Genomic DNA, 17,941 nt, shown 5'->3' with positions numbered 1-17,941 from the left:
ATGCACAGGAAATCAGTATTGTCGGCTGTGTAGATTCAGCAGAGATCTAGAAGGAAGGGTGCAAAGAGTTTTCAGCTCTTCTAGAACTCTCTACTCCTCTCCGAACGCTGCATGTCCCAGGAGGAGTGTCTGCCCCGGGCTGTGCTGTGAGCTGGAATTCAGCTCTCTTTGTATCCTCTTTGAAAATGATAGTGATTCTACTGACGTTCCCACGCTTGTAGCCGCAGTAACGGAGCCTGCAATTATCCGGACAGCAGACAGCTAAGGAGACAATGATGGTTCCTCCTCCCTCCCTACAGAGGAACTGTGTTTCTCAGCACAGGTAATCAGACAGGTATTCAAGGTAACAATGTTACAGCCCTGATTATGAAACAAATGGAACAAAGGCATTGGAATAAACTTCAAGAAGAACTGATACCTTTAAAGAAATTGCAACAAACAATTGACATCCGTGTAGCCCAGACATGTTTTTGTTTTGGCCGGTCGACATGCTTTTTGTTTTGGCCGGTTGACATGTTTTTGTTTTGGCCGGTGCTTTGGCAGCACTGAGACATCGTACAGGGGCTGCTGCACACAAGCATTGGCTGGTTTGTTAGTTCTGCCGGTGCTGTGAGATTCATGTGCCTTCCTTTGTCCTAGGTCCATGCTCTTCTGTGCTTATTTCAAACTACATGTGTGCAATTCTTGTGCAATGATAATGACTCTGCAGCTTCATAACAAATTATAGAGTGTGAAGCCTTGTATAGAATGCACTGAGTAGCAATTACATAACCTGCTGATTACATTTCATTCTGGTACAAAAGGAGGCGAGGGATGGCCATGTTATTTAAGTTGTAATCTTTCATTGCTCAGTTTGTACCGGGAGATGTATTGGTAGACTCTTGCATGCAAATGCAACATTTTTTTACTTAAGGAAAGATCAAGAGTCAGTGGAACCATTACCCCAGAAGATCCTACAAGCAGAAACGATACAATGAGACGTCCCTTGATTTCTAACAAGGTCCTGCTCTTCATCTAGTCCACGGCTGCTCTTTCCAAGTATTCCATTTGGTATCTCTTTAGTTGTTATTCTTTTTGCAAAAAGAAATGCAAAGGCGGTCCTGCAAAATAAATCAGGATTCTTGTTGATGTTGTCTGGGGTCCCGGGTTCAATACTCTGCATCACTTTACATGGTGTCTCTAATGACTGTGTATTTACATAGTAGTTACTTACTAAATACATATGCACTCACACATAATTACAATGATATTATGGACCGTTACAATGTACTTCATGTATGACAGAACCTTAACCCTAAACCAAGCCCTTTTCTGATACAACCACTTACATAGATCGTGCAAAAAGATTTACATGGCAGTGATGCATAATGACATTTAGAGGGATGGCTAGCAGGAGTAGGCTGGCATCCTTCCATCCACATCCTTTGCAGCAGCACCAGTGCACATTAACACAAGTGGAGAATTTGTTTAGCTCTGGTCTCGTCTCTCTTCACTTGTTACCTGCGTGTCCCACCATGCAGTTACGGAACAGAATCCCATGGAGTGAGGAAGCAGCGCTGCTCTCCTAGCTGCAGTGCAAGCCTGGAGCTCCTCGGCTCATACGATCAGGGACTGGGCTGTCAGGCTGCTGTGTCCGGGGCCAGTCAGCCCACTTTGTGACCTATTGCACGGGGACCCTGGCCACCTCTCATTTCACATTATGAAACAACAATGGGCATGATTAGAGTCCTGATTGCCAGCTAATGGTTTAACCTCAGCAGGGCGGATTGCTGCTTGTTACTGAATTGCCAGAAGGAAGGTTCTTTGGACTGAAGCTGTAACTCCCTCTCAGAGGAGCAATGCCTTCTTTTAATGATAGTGCACAAGCAGGAGGAGAAGGATTTTTTTTTTTTCCAGCAATGCAGCCACTTCCCCAGACATCCAAGTCCTGTCCTGTTTTATTGCGAATGGCCTACAATGCTTAGTGCTAATGCTTTTCTAATGATTGAAGTCAGACAGATTTTGCAATGTTTCTCTGCAAGAAACTAGGAACAATAGTGCACTATGCGCTAGGCTGGGGGTACCCTGTTTTTTGCAGCACAGCATGATGCAAACATGATGCAGACGTCCCTGCAAAAGTTCATGTAGATTTTGCAATTCAAAGCAATTCATTTTGCAAACTGTTTGATGAAAAAGCAAGGGCCTCCTGCAGCACGCTGTTTAATCACTCGGCTGACAGATTTGATCGTCTTTCACGTTGAAATTACTTATGCCAACGAAATTGAAAAACAAAGTGCAGTCAATAATTAAAAAAAAAACACAAATAAGCATTCATTCAAATAGAAATCACGTGTGCTTCAAGCATCTAAGTTGCGCGCTTTATTTTTCAAAAGTGTTCATACTGACTCTTTAAATGTGAAGTTGAGTGGAACAAAAAACACACACACCTTGCTGCAAAGAATTTCTGAGAGAAAGAAAATGACAGATCTTAAAACCAGTTAAGTGGCACCTTTGCACCAGGAAAGCCCTGCTATAGTAAATCATCCCCCAAAAGCCTCCTTTTATTTGTCCGGGTCGCTAATCCATTAATTTAGAGTTTTAGACGAATGGTTCCGTTTCCCCAGACTGACTGACATTCCCCAAAAATGTAACACTGGGGCGATCGCTTAACTCAACAGCCACTGCAGGTGATAATTGTCAAATATTTTCTTGTTTGCCCTTCCTTTGAAGTCCTGGCCTGTCTTTTTGCCCCCGTAGGGCTCTCCTGCTCTGATTTATTGCCCTGCTGTCGTGCAGACACCCAAATTACCCGAACCTTCAAAGCAAGCCCAGGACAGAGCTAATAGGGAAATAGGACACTGCTAATTGCAGCTATGGAGAAATGTATATTTTAGATTGCGCTGATAAGGGTTTTCATGTAGAAGGAAGAGACCTTATAAAGGACATTTACAAAACTTTGGTTATCTGATAAAGAAACAATTTGTCATGTAGCTTCTGAGCTCATTTTTCAAAGACTGTCAAAGCTTTGTGTGCTTTTGGTTAATACGTGGGCATTGTACAAGTTTGAAAACTTTCTGTTTTTAACTAATTACAGCGGTGTTAGAAACCAGTGTCATCAAATTGCCCTTGTTTGTATTTGCTTGCTGTGCATTCATTGTGAAAAAACCCCCCCAAAAAACTCTTAAAGCAATTCCCAGATAAGAACTCAGAGCTGTGCCTGAGTTGTTTGTTACTAGTTTGGTAACATTTTAAAACGAGGTGAACATGTCAGGTGGGTGCAGGATTTACAGAACGTATGCATTGCCGCATTTTGCATTTGCATTTCTTTACTTGGTCTTCCCATGTGATGTGAAGCAGTATCTGAAGCTGCTCAACGGCAGTGTCTCTGACAGCGCTCATGAGAAAGCAAGCTCCCCACAGAGCTTCCTGGTCTCAACCCTGCCAATCTCATGAGAATAATGACACCTTTGCGGGAAAGAAGTCCTTTCACACGGTCAGTGAAAGATCCCAGCCAGTCAAAGACTAGCAGGACTCAACAAAGCACTGCAATATACAATGCCCTTAGTTATACTTTTCTTCATACTATAGATTTGCAAATGAAAAACTGTGTATTTTGATTCAACTAATACTTACTGTTTCGTGTCTCTATCTACATTAATGCTCCATCACATTAGACAATCTATATTTATTAATATTTATTCATTAACTCCCAATGAAGAGACACTATGGCACGTAAGCGCTCATGTAGTCACATTAAGGGTGACGACATTATCAGCCAAACAACATTTAAAAAAAGCAGAGCAACAGCAGACAAGCTAATCAGATACATTTTATGAGGCAGTCCCAGTATATAATGAGTGCACAGATAGATTTGGGATTTAGGTACACATGCAGCACACAACTATTATTGTGTAGCTGGAATTAAAAGAGGCAGGGCGTGTCTAAGATGAATGCCCGCCCTACTCTGCCTCGAGGAGGGACACAAGCAGAGAGTGCACTACCTGTATAGGTTAACACAGCTCCATGTGGGGCAATAAAAGACAGCCTTAAAGCTTTAAAAGGAGGAAGAAGTAGCTCTGCTGCAAACGCCCAGCTTGCAGCATTGATCACAGATCCGAAGAGCACTGACAGCTCCTGACAGCACGAGCAACACCAGATCATGCCTGAATCATCCAGGATGAACAGCACAGCCAGTGCAACAGAGTCCGAGCTCTCAGAGGAAGAACTGGAAGCCGCTTCGCTGGAGAACGAGGACGAGCTGTCCGAAGGATGCAACCACTCCAAGTGCTCCAGGGACAGCGAGAGCTCCACCAGCGAGGTGGACGACTCTAAGTCCAAAAAGAGGAGCCGTCCAGTGAGGTCCAAGGCTCGCAGGACAGCAGCCAACGTGAGGGAACGCAAGAGGATCCTGGATTACAACCAGGCGTTCAACGCCCTGAGGATGGCCCTCAAGCACGACCTCAACGGCAAGCGGCTCTCCAAGATCGCCACCCTGCGGCGGGCCATCAGCCGGATCTCCTCTCTCTCCATGTTCCTGCACACGAACCCGGTGCACAGGCACAACCATACCGAATGCCAGTTCCAGGAGCCCAGAATGGACGTGGGGGGGAAGGACGGAGGTCGGCAAGCCTTCCAGGGGCCATTGGAAAGCCACCCTCCACACCACCCCCCCTCGGATCAAATCTACGGAGACAGCCACCTGCCCCCTTCCTGCTCCTCCTCCTCATCCTCTCCACTCTATTCCAGATATTCCCCTGAGGCCCAGTACTACGTTCACCAGGGACATTACAGGAACCCCCAAGAGGATCCTTGCAGCCCGGCTGGCTACACCAGCAGCGGGGCAGGCTACCAGTTTGGAGTCAGGACAAGCTGTCATCAAAATCACACAGACAACTGTGCAGAGCCCTCGACTGCAGCGGCCTTCCCTTGGCAGCTTGGCTATCTCCAAGGCACTGGTTATCAACAGTCCCTGACGATGCACTGAGCTCAGGCTGGGACTAAAAAAAAACAACTTCTGAGACTTTGAGAAGAATTTAAATGACTCTGCGCCCCAATTCACCAAACTCAGCTGGCATTTAAAGACGGTGTGTATTCATACTAAAACGACCTCTTTTTCAGTGTCTTTTTTTCAGTAAAAACATGCCTGCAGTTGACAGAGTGTTGCTGAAATGCTTGGTCTGCCACACACCTAATGCAACCCTATCTACTCTATGAGTAATGCATACATGGGAGAAAGCTGCTGTAGTTTTTGTTAATGCATCAGGATGAAACGTCAGTGTATTTGTCCATGTTTATTGTCTTCTATGACTGCAATGGTATGTAATTAAATAAATGTGACTTTTTTTCTAACTGTTTTTTTTGTCTGATCTTTCCTTTCTTATTCATTCTGGATGTTTACGTTGTGTTTTTTCCACTCAGATTTGTTTTTTTATTAGGAGTAAATATATTTGAGAATCTGGACATTCGGTCTTAATCCTGTCACTATCAGCTAGTTCTCAAACCCCATTCCACACTAAACTTGGACTACCTGCATTAACATTAAACAGTGCATGATTATTGCTAATCAGCGTGTGTGAAGCCAGCTGCATTCAGCCAGTACAGCATCTCTAACCACTTTGGCATCAACCGAACCTTATTTCCTATCCAGCACACAAGCTAATCGCTAACCACACCCGACAGTCTCATGCACACGACTTTGCCACATTTTTCTCTTAGTATAATGGTTTAGGGTATGCTGTCCTTTTCACAGACTGCAGTCATGCTTCTCAGTTTACTGGGCGACACACATCCTGAAACGTAGCCTTTCAGTCTTCAGTTCAATAACGCCTCTCGGGCAGTCAGCGATGACTTGCCAGTCGCTCACGTACACGCATAAATTCGAAATGTTTTGACGTTTTTACAAGGGAGCAGCGTTTCATGTGTTTTATGAGTGTGTGAGTGCGCCTGTAAATGTCAGGAATGTCTTAACTGTGTTTCCAAAGCGTTGAGAAATTCTGTACATGCCTTCTCCTGCAGCATGTGATGATTATTAACAGGAGCAAAAAAACCCTAATAAATACTTTGCTAAATAACCAAGTCATTAAAACAATGTTGGGTGCAGTTCAACAAGCCGCATCCTCTTTCAGAACCGCATTATGTCTGGTAGGTAGATGTGGATTAGCTGGCTTGTATATTTTGTATTCACTCTGTCCAGTGAGTCAGGTGGACATGATGACTTGGCTTCTGTGGGTCAAGCTTTATTCTTGCTCCTCAGACTGCAAGTTATTTATGCCTGGTGCTCTTAATCCTGTCAGCTGATGCCCTTGGGAATGGAATGTTGTGTTTTGCATTCCGGATTGTGTCAGCTGATGATGGCATCAAGCCACTGGCCTCGGTCCCCGAGACACTGACGTTCTTCTGCCACTAGAGCTATTGCGAATGCAGTAGGGTTTAATCAAGTGAGAGCGGAGTGATGCTGTGTCTCAGTCATTCACTTTCCCTCTGCTCAGTATTTGTCATCAGCTTTCCACAAGAGGCTATCTCATTAGCAGAATGACTTGCACTGGACAGTCACAGCGCCGATGGCACAGTGGCCCTGTGGTTCCTGCTCTGGACTGTAGGTGGGAGGCCCGGTTTCTCTCTATTCGCTCAGCCTTGGCATTCCAGGTTTTGATCAGAATGCCTACAAATATAAGCTTCACGTCCTTTATAAGTATCCATACTGTATTTAAAGCAGAAAAGGAGAAGGGGTGGGTTCAGGGCAAGTCTTTGTGTTGCACAGAGACAAGCAGCTTGTTTTTCATGGCAAAACATTTACTCTGTTTGTTTACTTGATTTTGATTTGGTCAGCCTGCTGTTTCTCATCCCGCTGGAGCACTGACCAAGCAAATCAACCCCACAGTTTCTTATCAGTTGTACTTTATATTCTATGGAAAATAGTGAACCTATGCCAATTCATTAAACAGTGAAGCAATGCCAATTCATTAAACAGTGACCCCCTCTCTTGCATTTTAACCCAAATCACAGATACAAGCCTCCCTATGCATGGCTGATTTCAATAACGCAAAGAGCCCTGTTTTAATGATCGGTGTTCAGAAATCCTCTGCAAGTCAGATCAGCTGAACAGACCCCCCCAGTGTCCCATGAGTTAGATCAGGTTGGCTAATGAACTTCCTAACTGCTCGGGGCTGCTTGGCAGCACCCTTGTGGAGCTTCAACCACCTGCAGGCTGCAGGCTCCGAGTGCCTGGAAGAGGCGAGGATTCTGCTTTCCCTTCCCGTAAAGAGGGGGGCCTCCCCCCTGTACAGTCATCGCCAGGGTGTGGGCGCAATCCCTCCCCCTGAGATGCACTGGGATTCATGCCCACTGCCTCCCACAGCATCCCTTCTTGGAGGACCGATTGATCGGTGGGATGGCTCTGGGGAGGGATGTCTGGCAGTCTGAGCTTCCTGTTTTGGCTTCCTGCCTGGCTGTCGTGCAGTCTGCCAATCTGTCTCACCTGTCTGTCTGTCTGTCTACCCGGCCTCTTTTTTTTGTATTCGGATCAGGCTTACTCAGCTTCTGCTCGGAGCGTTTTCCTTTACAGCCGCATACCTTACTCATCGTTGTATCTGGACAACGTCTTTCCAATAGTTGGCCACAAGAGGGCAGTAACACCCTATTGTGACGAGAGTAGCCACAATTCAGAACTGATGTAAGTGCCACAGTACCGCAGACAATACATTCCCATTGTAGATACAGCCCTATCTTACGTGTCGATACTGACAGCAGTCCAATCAGCGCACTCCCATTGTAGTTCAAATGTATTTACTGGGGGACCAGGTAACATGCAAGCTAATTATTCTACAGCTACTGGCATTCAGTAGTGCTGCATTTAGAAAGCCTAAGAGAAATGCCATCAATGCAGCGACAAGCTTTTAAAATTGGAAAGCTGTTCCTCACGAATTCACTGCCTTGGTGACGCCCGTGTCCTCTGCAAGCCCTGGGTTAATGGATTCAGTCTGATCCGCCTGGCTGTGTTGCAGTAAGAAAGGGAACGCTTAGTCATCACAGAGTCCCACACCAGACAACACGCCGGTAAGCAGCTGAGACATGAGGAGAGCGATGAGCTCACACGACAGGCTGCTCCAATCCCCCCCGTTCTGCAAGCGGGGGAGGCGGTGAATAACGAGGCACAGGGCGCAGAATGAACATGACGTTTATGAAGGTAGGAGACGCAGTGATTCACGGACTTGTGTCCAGTTCATGACCTTGAAGGTATATGTCCCGCTGCAGTCCAGGCTCCATTCATCGTCTTCTCTTAGCGCATCTCAAAGCTGCAGTGACCAGCGCTGCTTTATCCTGATAACCGAGCTGGATTGGAGCTGGGCGTGACGTTTCAATGGCACTGTAGCGCTGGCTGTGTGCAAGTTACCGAAACAGCAGCAATTAATATTCCTTTTGCTGTTACATTGTAAATCAAACTATTAAACACTGCACAGTGCTAAAGGTATAGCAACTGAAAGAAACTGCATTAGCATCTCTAAGTGGAAAATAATTAAGTTAACACATTTTACCAAAAACCCAATACTTCAAAACTCCACTCTCCGTAGCTTGTTTGAATATAACAAGACGCAGACCTACAATTTCACTGCTTTTATACTTTTTAGAACAACAGCTCTTCAAATTTAAATGCATCAGGTAAATCCGAGGCAGTTCGTGTTCCAGTGCGTTTCTTTCACTGAACACTAGAGGGCGGTTCGTGTCCCAGTGCGTTTCTTTCACTGAACACTAGAGGGCGGTTCGTGTTCCAGTGCGTTTCTTTCACTGAACACTAGAGGGCGGTTCGTGTTCCAGTGCGTTTCTTTCACTGAACACTAGAGGGCGGTTCGTGTTCCAGTGCGTTTCTTTCACTGAACACTAGAGGGCGGTTCGTGTTCCAGTGCGTTTCTTTCACTGAACACTAGAGGGCGGTTCGTGTTCCAGTGCGTTTCTTTCACTGAACACTAGAGGGCGGTTCGTGTTCCAGTGCGTTTCTTTCACTGAACACTAGAGGGCGGTTCGTGTTCCAGTGCGTTTCTTTCACTGAACACTAGAGGGCGGTTCGTGTTCCAGTGCGTTTCTTTCACTGAACACTAGAGGGCGGTTCGTGTTCCAGTGCGTTTCTTTCACTGAACACTAGAGGGCGGTTCGTGTTCCAGTGCGTTTCTTTCACTGAACACTAGAGGGCGGTTCGTGTTCCAGTGCGTTTCTTTCACTGAACACTAGAGGGCGGTTCGTGTTCCAGTGCGTTTCTTTCACTGAACACTAGAGGGCGGTTCGTGTTCCAGTGCGTTTCTTTCACTGAACACTAGAGGGCACTGAACACTAGAGGGCGGGCTTTGCAGAGATTCAGCAAAACAGACCTGCTGCACAAGAACTGTCAGCTGCCTTTGAGTCATAGGATAGCAGGCAAAAAAAAAAAAAAAAAGTATCTTTTGCAGAGATTCAGCAAATTAGAAAAGCAACAAGAATTTTGAGATCGGTTTGAGTCATAGGATAGCAGGCAAAAAAAAAAACTGTGTGTGTGTCTGTGTGTGTGTGTGTGTGTGTGTGTGTGTGTGTGTGTGTGTGTGTGTGTGTGTGTGTGTGTATATATATATATATATATATATATATATATATATATATATATATATATATAGTTATCAAAACTGAAGGGCTGAAGCTGATATGAATGATATGCAGACCAGGTGCATTCAGAGTCCTGGACCTGCCTTTGCTGATGCTTCACAAAGTCGTCAGTTACCTTGAGTGACAGATCCCGCCCCCGTAATGAGTGGCAGGGGGAAGCGGTGGCTGGGACACGGGATTCTCTTCTCTCTCAGCTCTGGATGGGTGATTATTTTTCACACCAGCTTCAGATCCCAGCTGTCACTGTTTTTGTGAACAAAGCTGCTGTCTCTCTCGCTGGCTGTCCAAGATGATCAAATATCCTCACTCATGTTGAAGTGTGTGTGGTGGGAGGAGGAGGACTTATTCTTCAAGTCTTTATGGGTACAGTCCAGCCAGAAGCAGAGTGAAATCAGAGGCAGTATTCAATCAGAGCGGTACAGGATTTACTTTTGCTTGTTCCATCAAGCTTAATAACAGGAGGTCGACAGTTAAGAATATCAGGCAGTCAGCTAGATTTCATTAGAGCATTCTACAGGGCAGGGGAATGCTCTTGGATCGCAGCGATTACTTATCTGTGATTATCCCGAGACTACCCTTAAAAAAAGAAACGGTTTATGCAATTCAGATGGATTTTCCTGGTTCTGTAAAATGCTCCCCAAATCCAAAACACCGTGGCTTATCCCATCAGGGTATAGGGTGATAAAATCAATCCTTAATTATACCACATACGGAGCGTTGGAAAATGCACCCACACACACACGGCTTGCTCCTCCCCAGGGCTCGGTTGGTAGGTGCTTCCACACGCAAGCCTGCACAGTTACAGTGAGAGCCAGCTCAGAAGTGACGATGGAAATGCAGTAGCAGCGAGAGGCAGTTTAGTTTCTTATTCTCAATCCTAATTCTAATCCTAGTCACTCTGAGTCCCATTAAAGCCCTGGCTGCTTCTCCTGATTTGTTAATAAGGCAAGTCTGACTCACCAGCCCAGCCTTTGACTGTTCTGTGGCTTTCAAATCCCAGTCACAACCACTTCTTCCTAACCACACAGAAAACGTTCTCGTTCAGCAGTCAGGAGCTGTGGGAGCAGCTAGCGTGGCCCTGTGGGAGTTACACTGGGATTGCATGTGTGGTTACATGGTAATTACATTGTAAATACAGTGCAACTGAGGAACTTAACGAAACATTCAATCACACCAGAGAATGCATAAGATAGAGAATATTGCAGGATCTGTATATATTTATATATTGCAGGCTCTGTATATATTGCAGCGTCTGTATATATTTATATATAGCAGGCTCTGTATATATTGCAGCGTCTGTATATGGCCAATTTAAAAAACATCCATTTTGCAGTAATATTATATTATCTATTGTATATATATATATATATATATATATATATATATATATATATATATATATATATATATATATATTACAAGCAGCTGCTTCTGCTTTATGATCATCATCTTAGTTGCAGCTTTATGATAAAGGGGTCTGTAAACCATTCTGTCGTTGTACTGAAACACATTCATAAATCCAGATTTAGATTACAGGGAGCGGTCTGCAAAACAAACCCATTGTAAACTCCAGCAGCGGGAGCGATGGCTGCATTGTGTCACACGTGGAGATTTAGATGGGTATGACAGAAAGCAATTCACGCTTTCACCGTCTGGTCACATTAATCAAGAATCGCTTGATAGAAATATTAATGATCTCTCTCTCTCTCTCTCTCTCTCTCTCTCTCTCTCTCTCTCTCTCTCTCTCTCTCTCTCTCTCCTCTGGTCGCTCTCTCTCGACCACGTTAGCAAATCTGGAGGGACTTCCCAGCCTTATCATTCCTGCTTCTGCCTACTAAAATATTCCCCGGTGTGCTACCATGTCAGGAACTCCGTATAATAATTCTTTCAAAATACATTGTCATGCAATTGCTGTTAAATTAATAATGCAATAATCATCTACTGAACATTGTCCTGGCTGTTCATCTCTTACATAGTTAATATACTGTTATACTGACTCGTGGCATACTATGAACCCTGACTCGTGGCAGGTGTTTGCATGCCCAGTCAATGAAGAATATATAGCAGCCATTAGCATGCAGGGTACCCTCGTTCACACACATCAATGGGAATAGCTTTGCTTGGCATGCATGAAGACGGCAGGGCCATTAAGAACAGGTGCGATCTTAGAAACCGCGTACTAATGAATGTCTTAACCCATTTCCTTTTGAGTTTCTCATTCCTATTCACCAAGCACAGAGGAGACTGTGATTGCACACACCCACGTGTAAGTACGCATGTCTTCACTAAGCAAATGCTATGTAATTACACAGTAATTAGAGACACGTCATGGAAAGGGTTACTGTGTATGTGACTTCTCTGTTATAGCAACGCATGAGCTGCTGGGGTCATTGGCTCCCTGTCTGTGCAGAACACAATGCAGCTAGTACATTGACTCGAATGACTTTCATTACAAGGCTTCACGGCTCCCATAGGCAGTGTTTTTGTGTAAAGGAGACAGGCTCTGCTATACTCGGAGCCCAGACCGAAGATCAGAGCTCTTTTACAAAGCTGACTGTGCTCAATTGGCGTGAATATCATCACAGGGTTTAATCAAACAGAAGCTGCCTGGTAGCAATTGAAACGGGCTGGGGGGGATGCTGAAATAGCCAGGGGGTCAATGTGGGTCTAAATACAGAAAGCGCACAGCTTTCTTTTTTTTTTTTACTTGCTGTACACTGTATTGAGGTGGAATCCATCTCCCTGTGTCGGTTTCTCATCTCATCAAGAAAAAGCAATCACTGTGTTCATTACAGCACAATGTGAGACTGAGAGGTTTAGTCTGACGAAGGAGACAGCCTCATCCTCCTTCCAGTGAAGTCTGTGACCCGTGCTGCAGTTTTCATCTCCGGGCTGCTTTTTTTAATTTTAATTGCAATGTGAACTGCTGGCCGCAGGTCTTGATCTCACCTCCTGTTCTACCAAACCTCAAATACGGAGAAATTGATTTTGTAATAAAATCCAGGAGTGTATTATCACTGTACAACACCTATCTTCAAATATTTGCAGTCTTCAAATATATAGCCTGTTAATACCTTAAGAGACACGCAGAGAAAGTCACATAACTTGAAATAGTCAATCATAAAATGTGCAGCTCTGTGCAGCGGTCTGAATACCTGACAGTACTTAACTATAACGATCTGCACACACCCCTTAGAAAGCCCAAGATCTCTGTCAACCTGCCTCTCACTTCACCCAGAGCCCAATTACACAACCTTGTGTTAAAGGTGAAATATCACCTTCTCTCCGCGCCATTTGTCTGGTTGGAGTTTTAATTGGTAATATTAAAAAATGAGGGTTGGAACAAAGACCAGGAATGGAAAATCTAACTTTGGCCACCCCTGCCCTGGTTCCAAAACCTAATATCACCCTGCCTTGCCAAGGAGATTGATACAGTTTACTGATCTGGTTATATTTTAAACCCCTCTGCAACACAACACAATTTCAGTAAACAGCACCCGTTAAAAGTGCTTTGCTATAGCCAACGCACATGATGGAAAGGGCAATACGATAATCCTTCATATAAAAAACAACGGCAGCTTTTACTGTGAACCTCCCATCTCCATAAGTGCCGGTTTAAAAACTAGAATCAAAGACCTTTGTGAGATCGGGTTGCCAATTGAAGGGGCCAGCTCTCTAACACCTTGCTCTGGAAGGGAAAGCGGAAGCTGTTCTTTTGAAACTGCCTCTCTCTATTCTTCCCCCTCAGACAATCACAGGTTTATATGAGCTGTGAATCTCCACACTGGCCTGTCAGATAAGGAATAATGACACATGTCCATGCTATGAGATCAATCTCACATTGCAATCTTGGGGAGCATTATGAAGCTTCTTCAGAAAAGAATGCTGCTTTCAGTTAATCTTTCTTTTCAAGAGACACATTCTGCGCCTGTATATTCTGTGCACGGGGTTAATGAACCTCAAGGAGGAGGCGAGCGATAAAAAAAAACCCAGGAGGATTAACCCTTGCATGGCAGAAACAGATCAATAGACCAGGCCACTTCTAGCCTCAACGGTTAACACGTTCACCCCGGTCGAGAGATCTGTGGAACGAGCCCTTCCCCTTTCGGCCTTCTACAAAGAAAACTTTGACGTAGTCTGAATCTTAATAGATAATGGAGTATTGTTTTCCAGTTGTTTTAAAAGTTTCTGTGATAACGGGGTTCTTTCCAGCATATGACATTTGCAGTACATTAAACACATAGTCATCCAGTAACTAGCAGAGATTTACATATACAGTGTCTCTACAGTGTGAGTCTCTGAATAGAAAAGATATGGAAGGCTCTGAATCAGTAAAGGCTCCCAGGCTGTGACACGTGAAAAAAGGATGGAGCTCATTGGATGTAATTTCTAAGGGATTCCAATAACAGGGAATGGCTGAAAGCATATACATTACAGCATGTTTTAATACAAGAAAGAGTCCTGCACAGAGATCCCAGGAGCAGAAGATCCAAATGAAAAATTAAGAGTGAGATGTGGAAAAAAAAACACCATTGAAATGCATTTCATTCATTTAGGAGTGGACGAGTCTGCATCTACAGCAGACTCTCTCTCTCCCTCTCTCCCCCTCTCTCCCCCCCCTCTCTCTCTCTCTCCCCCTCTCTCTCCCCTCTCCTCTCCTCTCTCCCTCTCTCTCTCCCTCTCTCCTCCCTCTCTCTCTCTCTCCCTCTCTCTCTCTCTCCTCCCCTCTCTCTCCCTCTCTCTCCTCTCTCTCTCTCTCTCTCCCTCTCTCTCTCTCTCCCCCCCTCTCTCTCCCTCTCTCTCTCTCCCTCTCCCTCTCTCTCTCTCTCCCTCTCTCTGCTTCTTCACTGGCTGGGCTCTCCCCGATTGGTTGGGTGTTTCTCTCAAATGCTTGGGCCGTGGGTGCTGTATGTGGTGCTCTCCCTGGTTAGCCTCGTGGCTCTGCTCCCTCGTTGTTCTCCCCCTGTCCCCCTCCCGGTGGTTCGCTACGCTGCTCTCGTGTTGTTGGGTTGGGGGTGGGAGATCTCTCTGTGCTTGGGGTGTCGCTCCCCTCTCTGGCTCGCCCCCCCTCCCTCTCTCTCCTCCCTCCCTCTCTCTCTCTCTCTTTCTCTCTCTCTCTCTCCTCTCTCTCTCTCTCTCTCTCTCCCCCTCTCTCTCTCGCCCTCTCTCTCCCCCTCTCTCCTCCCTCTCTCTCTCTCTCTCTCCCTCTCTCTCTCTCTCTCTCTCTCCCCTCTCTCTCCCCCTCTCTCCCCCCTCTCTCTCTCTCCCTCCTCTCTCTCTCTCTCTCTCCTCTCTCTCTCTCCCTTCCTCTCTCTCCTCTCTCCTCTCTCTCTCTCTCCCCCCTCTCTCTCAGAGAAAGGGTGAGATTTGTCCCCTGTTGGGAGAAGAGGGGGTCTCACCCGGCTCTCTCTCGTCGCCCCTCCTCGAGCGATGGAGTTCGAGAGACCCTCGGGGTGGGAGAGGAAGGGGAAGAGAGAGAGAGAACTCTCTCCTCTCCCTCATCCCCCTCTCTCCCCCCCCCCTCTCTCTCTCTCTCTCTCCTCTCCCTCCTCTCTCTCTCTCTCTCTCTCTCTCCCCCACCCCCCCCCTCTCTGTGATTTCACTGGCAGAGGCTCCTATCACCTCACCGGGGGTCCCCCTGTCTGTGGTTTGATGAATGAAACCAGGCCTCCCATTTGACAAAGACGGATGGCGAGTTTAAACCGCGTTCACAGAAACAAATAGATGATTTGTGTACTAGCACATCTAAGATTGGGTCAATAAGATATTCATTTCCTCACTATTACTTTCTTATTAAGCCATGCTGCAACCCAGGCTAAGGACACGGAGCTGAAGATTTCTTCCTGATGCAGAGCATTGCAGTGTGTAGAGCCCTAGCAATCTGCATGTGCTGCGTTGCAGGACAGGCAGGAAGAGTGTGAATGCACGCGTTGTATTTTGCTATTTAAGGGTGTTTCATGTTGAAAGATCTCTGTGTTCTGATTTGAGTCCAGCAACATAAGACAGGGCTTTAAATTTCAAATCACGTTTCCATTTTGTGTTCAGAGCAGGGTAACCCACAGATTATGAAGTCTGAACCTGCAGACTGCAACTTATTTTGTGTTCAATTTATTATTATTATTATTATTATTATTATTATTGTTATTATTATTATTATCTTGGATGTCTATCTCGATCAGTAAAAACGGATTCTAATTCGGTATGATTCTGAGTTTAGGTTTCATATTCCTGCACTAGGTTATTCTGAATGATCGCAGTGGGGCTTCATTTGAAACAGGGGCTTCTCCATGCAGCACACGATTCCCTTTAGGAATACCTCAGATTGCTCGAGGCAAAATGTTGTTTCAGCTCAAGTTCTAAAACTTTTAGAGAAAAATATCCACCAGGTTTCCTACGGCAAGAAAAAAGCTTGAATGTAAACCAGTGTGATTGTGAAAGGAAGGTGTAATACACAAGACACAGAGACACAGAGATAGTGCTTAGAAGCTAGGACTTGCAAATATTTCCATACACAAAGACCCTGGAGTTCTGGCCTCCCCATAACGAGGTTAGCATACACTTGATCAATACTGAAAGTAACCAGCGTCAGAACTTTACAGATCACCACACACAAAGACAGCTTAGAGCAAAGCAGCATCTTGAGCCCTTGAAATATTAGCATTATGAAAAGGAACTTGTCTGCCAAGACCAGAATTGATTGTTTTCATTGTACTGTGATTGCTAATAGAAATTAGCTGGGTTTGCACAAATCAGTCAATATCATTGCAGTGCTTTTAGAAAGAGGTAGAGTAGGGAGTGTGCATGAACACAAGACTTAGACCCAAACCACACCGAATGCAGAGCTGAGGATGCTTTTTTAATACTGCTAGCTCCTTGAGACCCTGGGCACCGTATCTACAGTCAGAATAGAAATCCATCACATTTAAACACACAGAAGGCTGAACAACCCCACCCCCATCACAAACCTCAGTCAGCATTGACATTACAGCTATACAAATATTGAACATCTACACAAAAAGGCTAAGCCATGTGAATTGATAGAAAAAGGCTCAACACGACACCACGTGACGCAGTTTGAGTAGAAAAGCATCTTTTTATTTTTACAACAATCGTTAATGGGATTCAAAATCTCTTTGAAGTGCTCTCGAGCCTACATCTTACAAAGCCGCGCCCCACCCCCTGCACATCTCAGTAAGTGAGCACATATTCACTGGCATTACAAACAGAAGCCCATGTTTCCATCTAAGTCTGGGGTTACTATGGCAACACCCTTGGTCTTCCTCCAAACCATGTTCCTCTATACAGTACATCAGCACATCTCATTCTAATTCAAACTTCAGTAACATTTCAAAAGTGCCAAATTAGCAAGAAAAAAAAATGAAAAATCAGAATTGCAGGCAGATGCAAAGTTTTCTTGAGATCAGTGAAAGCAGAGGGACGCCTAGCCTGCAGGTCTGCGATCAATGTGCCAGTGAAATACTATACTTGAAACCATTACTGGGCACCTCTGCAGCCTGTGCTGGTATCAAAGCCTGACAGCTAGTCTTTACATGAATTAATACCCTCGGCTTTCGGCTTGCAGAAGCCCTGTCCGATTCCCCTGGAGGTTTCCCTGTATCACAGGCACGATCAGTGGCATTGATTTAATTACAGTGGAAATGTATTCATTAGCACTGCAACTCGAGGGCTGCTCACAGCTGTTTCAGTTGATGTTTTCAAAATCCACCAGTCAGCACATCGTAGCCCGTGCACCGCACGGCATAGACGACCCAGCACCACGTTTAACCAAAGCCCCTGGGTAAAGATCCGTTTGGGGGATTTATAAGATGCCCTTTGTGTTGGGTGTCTCTTATTACTAGAAATATCATTTTGCACAGTTTTATTCTCTCATTCAATAAGGCACATCCTTCATACGATGCATTAACTTGTCCTTGCCCCTCAGATAAATGCCTATGATTTTGGTTGCATGTGGTAGCTCTCCTTTATTTCCCTCCTGTATTCCAATAATGACATTCCTGGAGCATGGAGGTAGTATTGGGTGGAATCCTGCAGAAGTGTCTTCAGTGTGGAACTCCTTAATAACCCATTCAACATGATCTGTGAAGCACACAAAAGAGCAAAAGAAGTATTTATTATAACTGCATCTCCTGCGGGTTGCAGTGGAGGTTGGTGGCCTAGCAACGCCACCGTGAGCAAGTCAATGTAACATTATCGTTCAGAGATGTATCTGCTTTTTCGACTTGCAGAAGCTCCAAGCAGGAAATCAAGTATATTAACCCTCCTGTGATGGAATTTTACTGCACTTCAAGACAACAAACCTCCAAAGCTGCCA

At 45.1% G+C, this 17,941-nt stretch overlaps 1 protein-coding gene across 1 annotated transcript; it reads left to right on the top strand.

The window, feature by feature from the left end:
* The first annotated feature begins 1,255 nt into the window (after window positions 1–1,255).
* LOC121308738 (class A basic helix-loop-helix protein 9) lies at window positions 1,256–11,477 on the top strand. Its single transcript, XM_041241320.1, has 2 exons — window positions 1,256–8,164; window positions 11,398–11,477. The coding sequence occupies exon 1, from the start codon at window positions 4,139–4,141 to the stop codon at window positions 4,961–4,963; it is 825 nt and encodes a 274-aa protein (XP_041097254.1). The 5' UTR covers window positions 1,256–4,138; the 3' UTR covers window positions 4,964–8,164; window positions 11,398–11,477.
* The last annotated feature ends 6,464 nt before the right edge of the window (window positions 11,478–17,941 follow it).

Source organism: Polyodon spathula, unplaced genomic scaffold, assembly GCF_017654505.1.
Source record: "Polyodon spathula isolate WHYD16114869_AA unplaced genomic scaffold, ASM1765450v1 scaffolds_766, whole genome shotgun sequence".
NCBI classification, from domain to species: domain Eukaryota; kingdom Metazoa; phylum Chordata; class Actinopteri; order Acipenseriformes; family Polyodontidae; genus Polyodon; species Polyodon spathula.
The sequence above is the reverse complement of the archived record's forward strand: the minus strand, read 5'-3'. Positions and strand labels throughout refer to the sequence as shown.

What these genes read in the sequence shown, in the direction of transcription:
- LOC121308738 (XM_041241320.1), top strand. Translation starts at nt 4,139, where the DNA reads ATGCCTGAATCATCCAGGATGAACAGCACAGCCAGTGCAACAGAGTCC.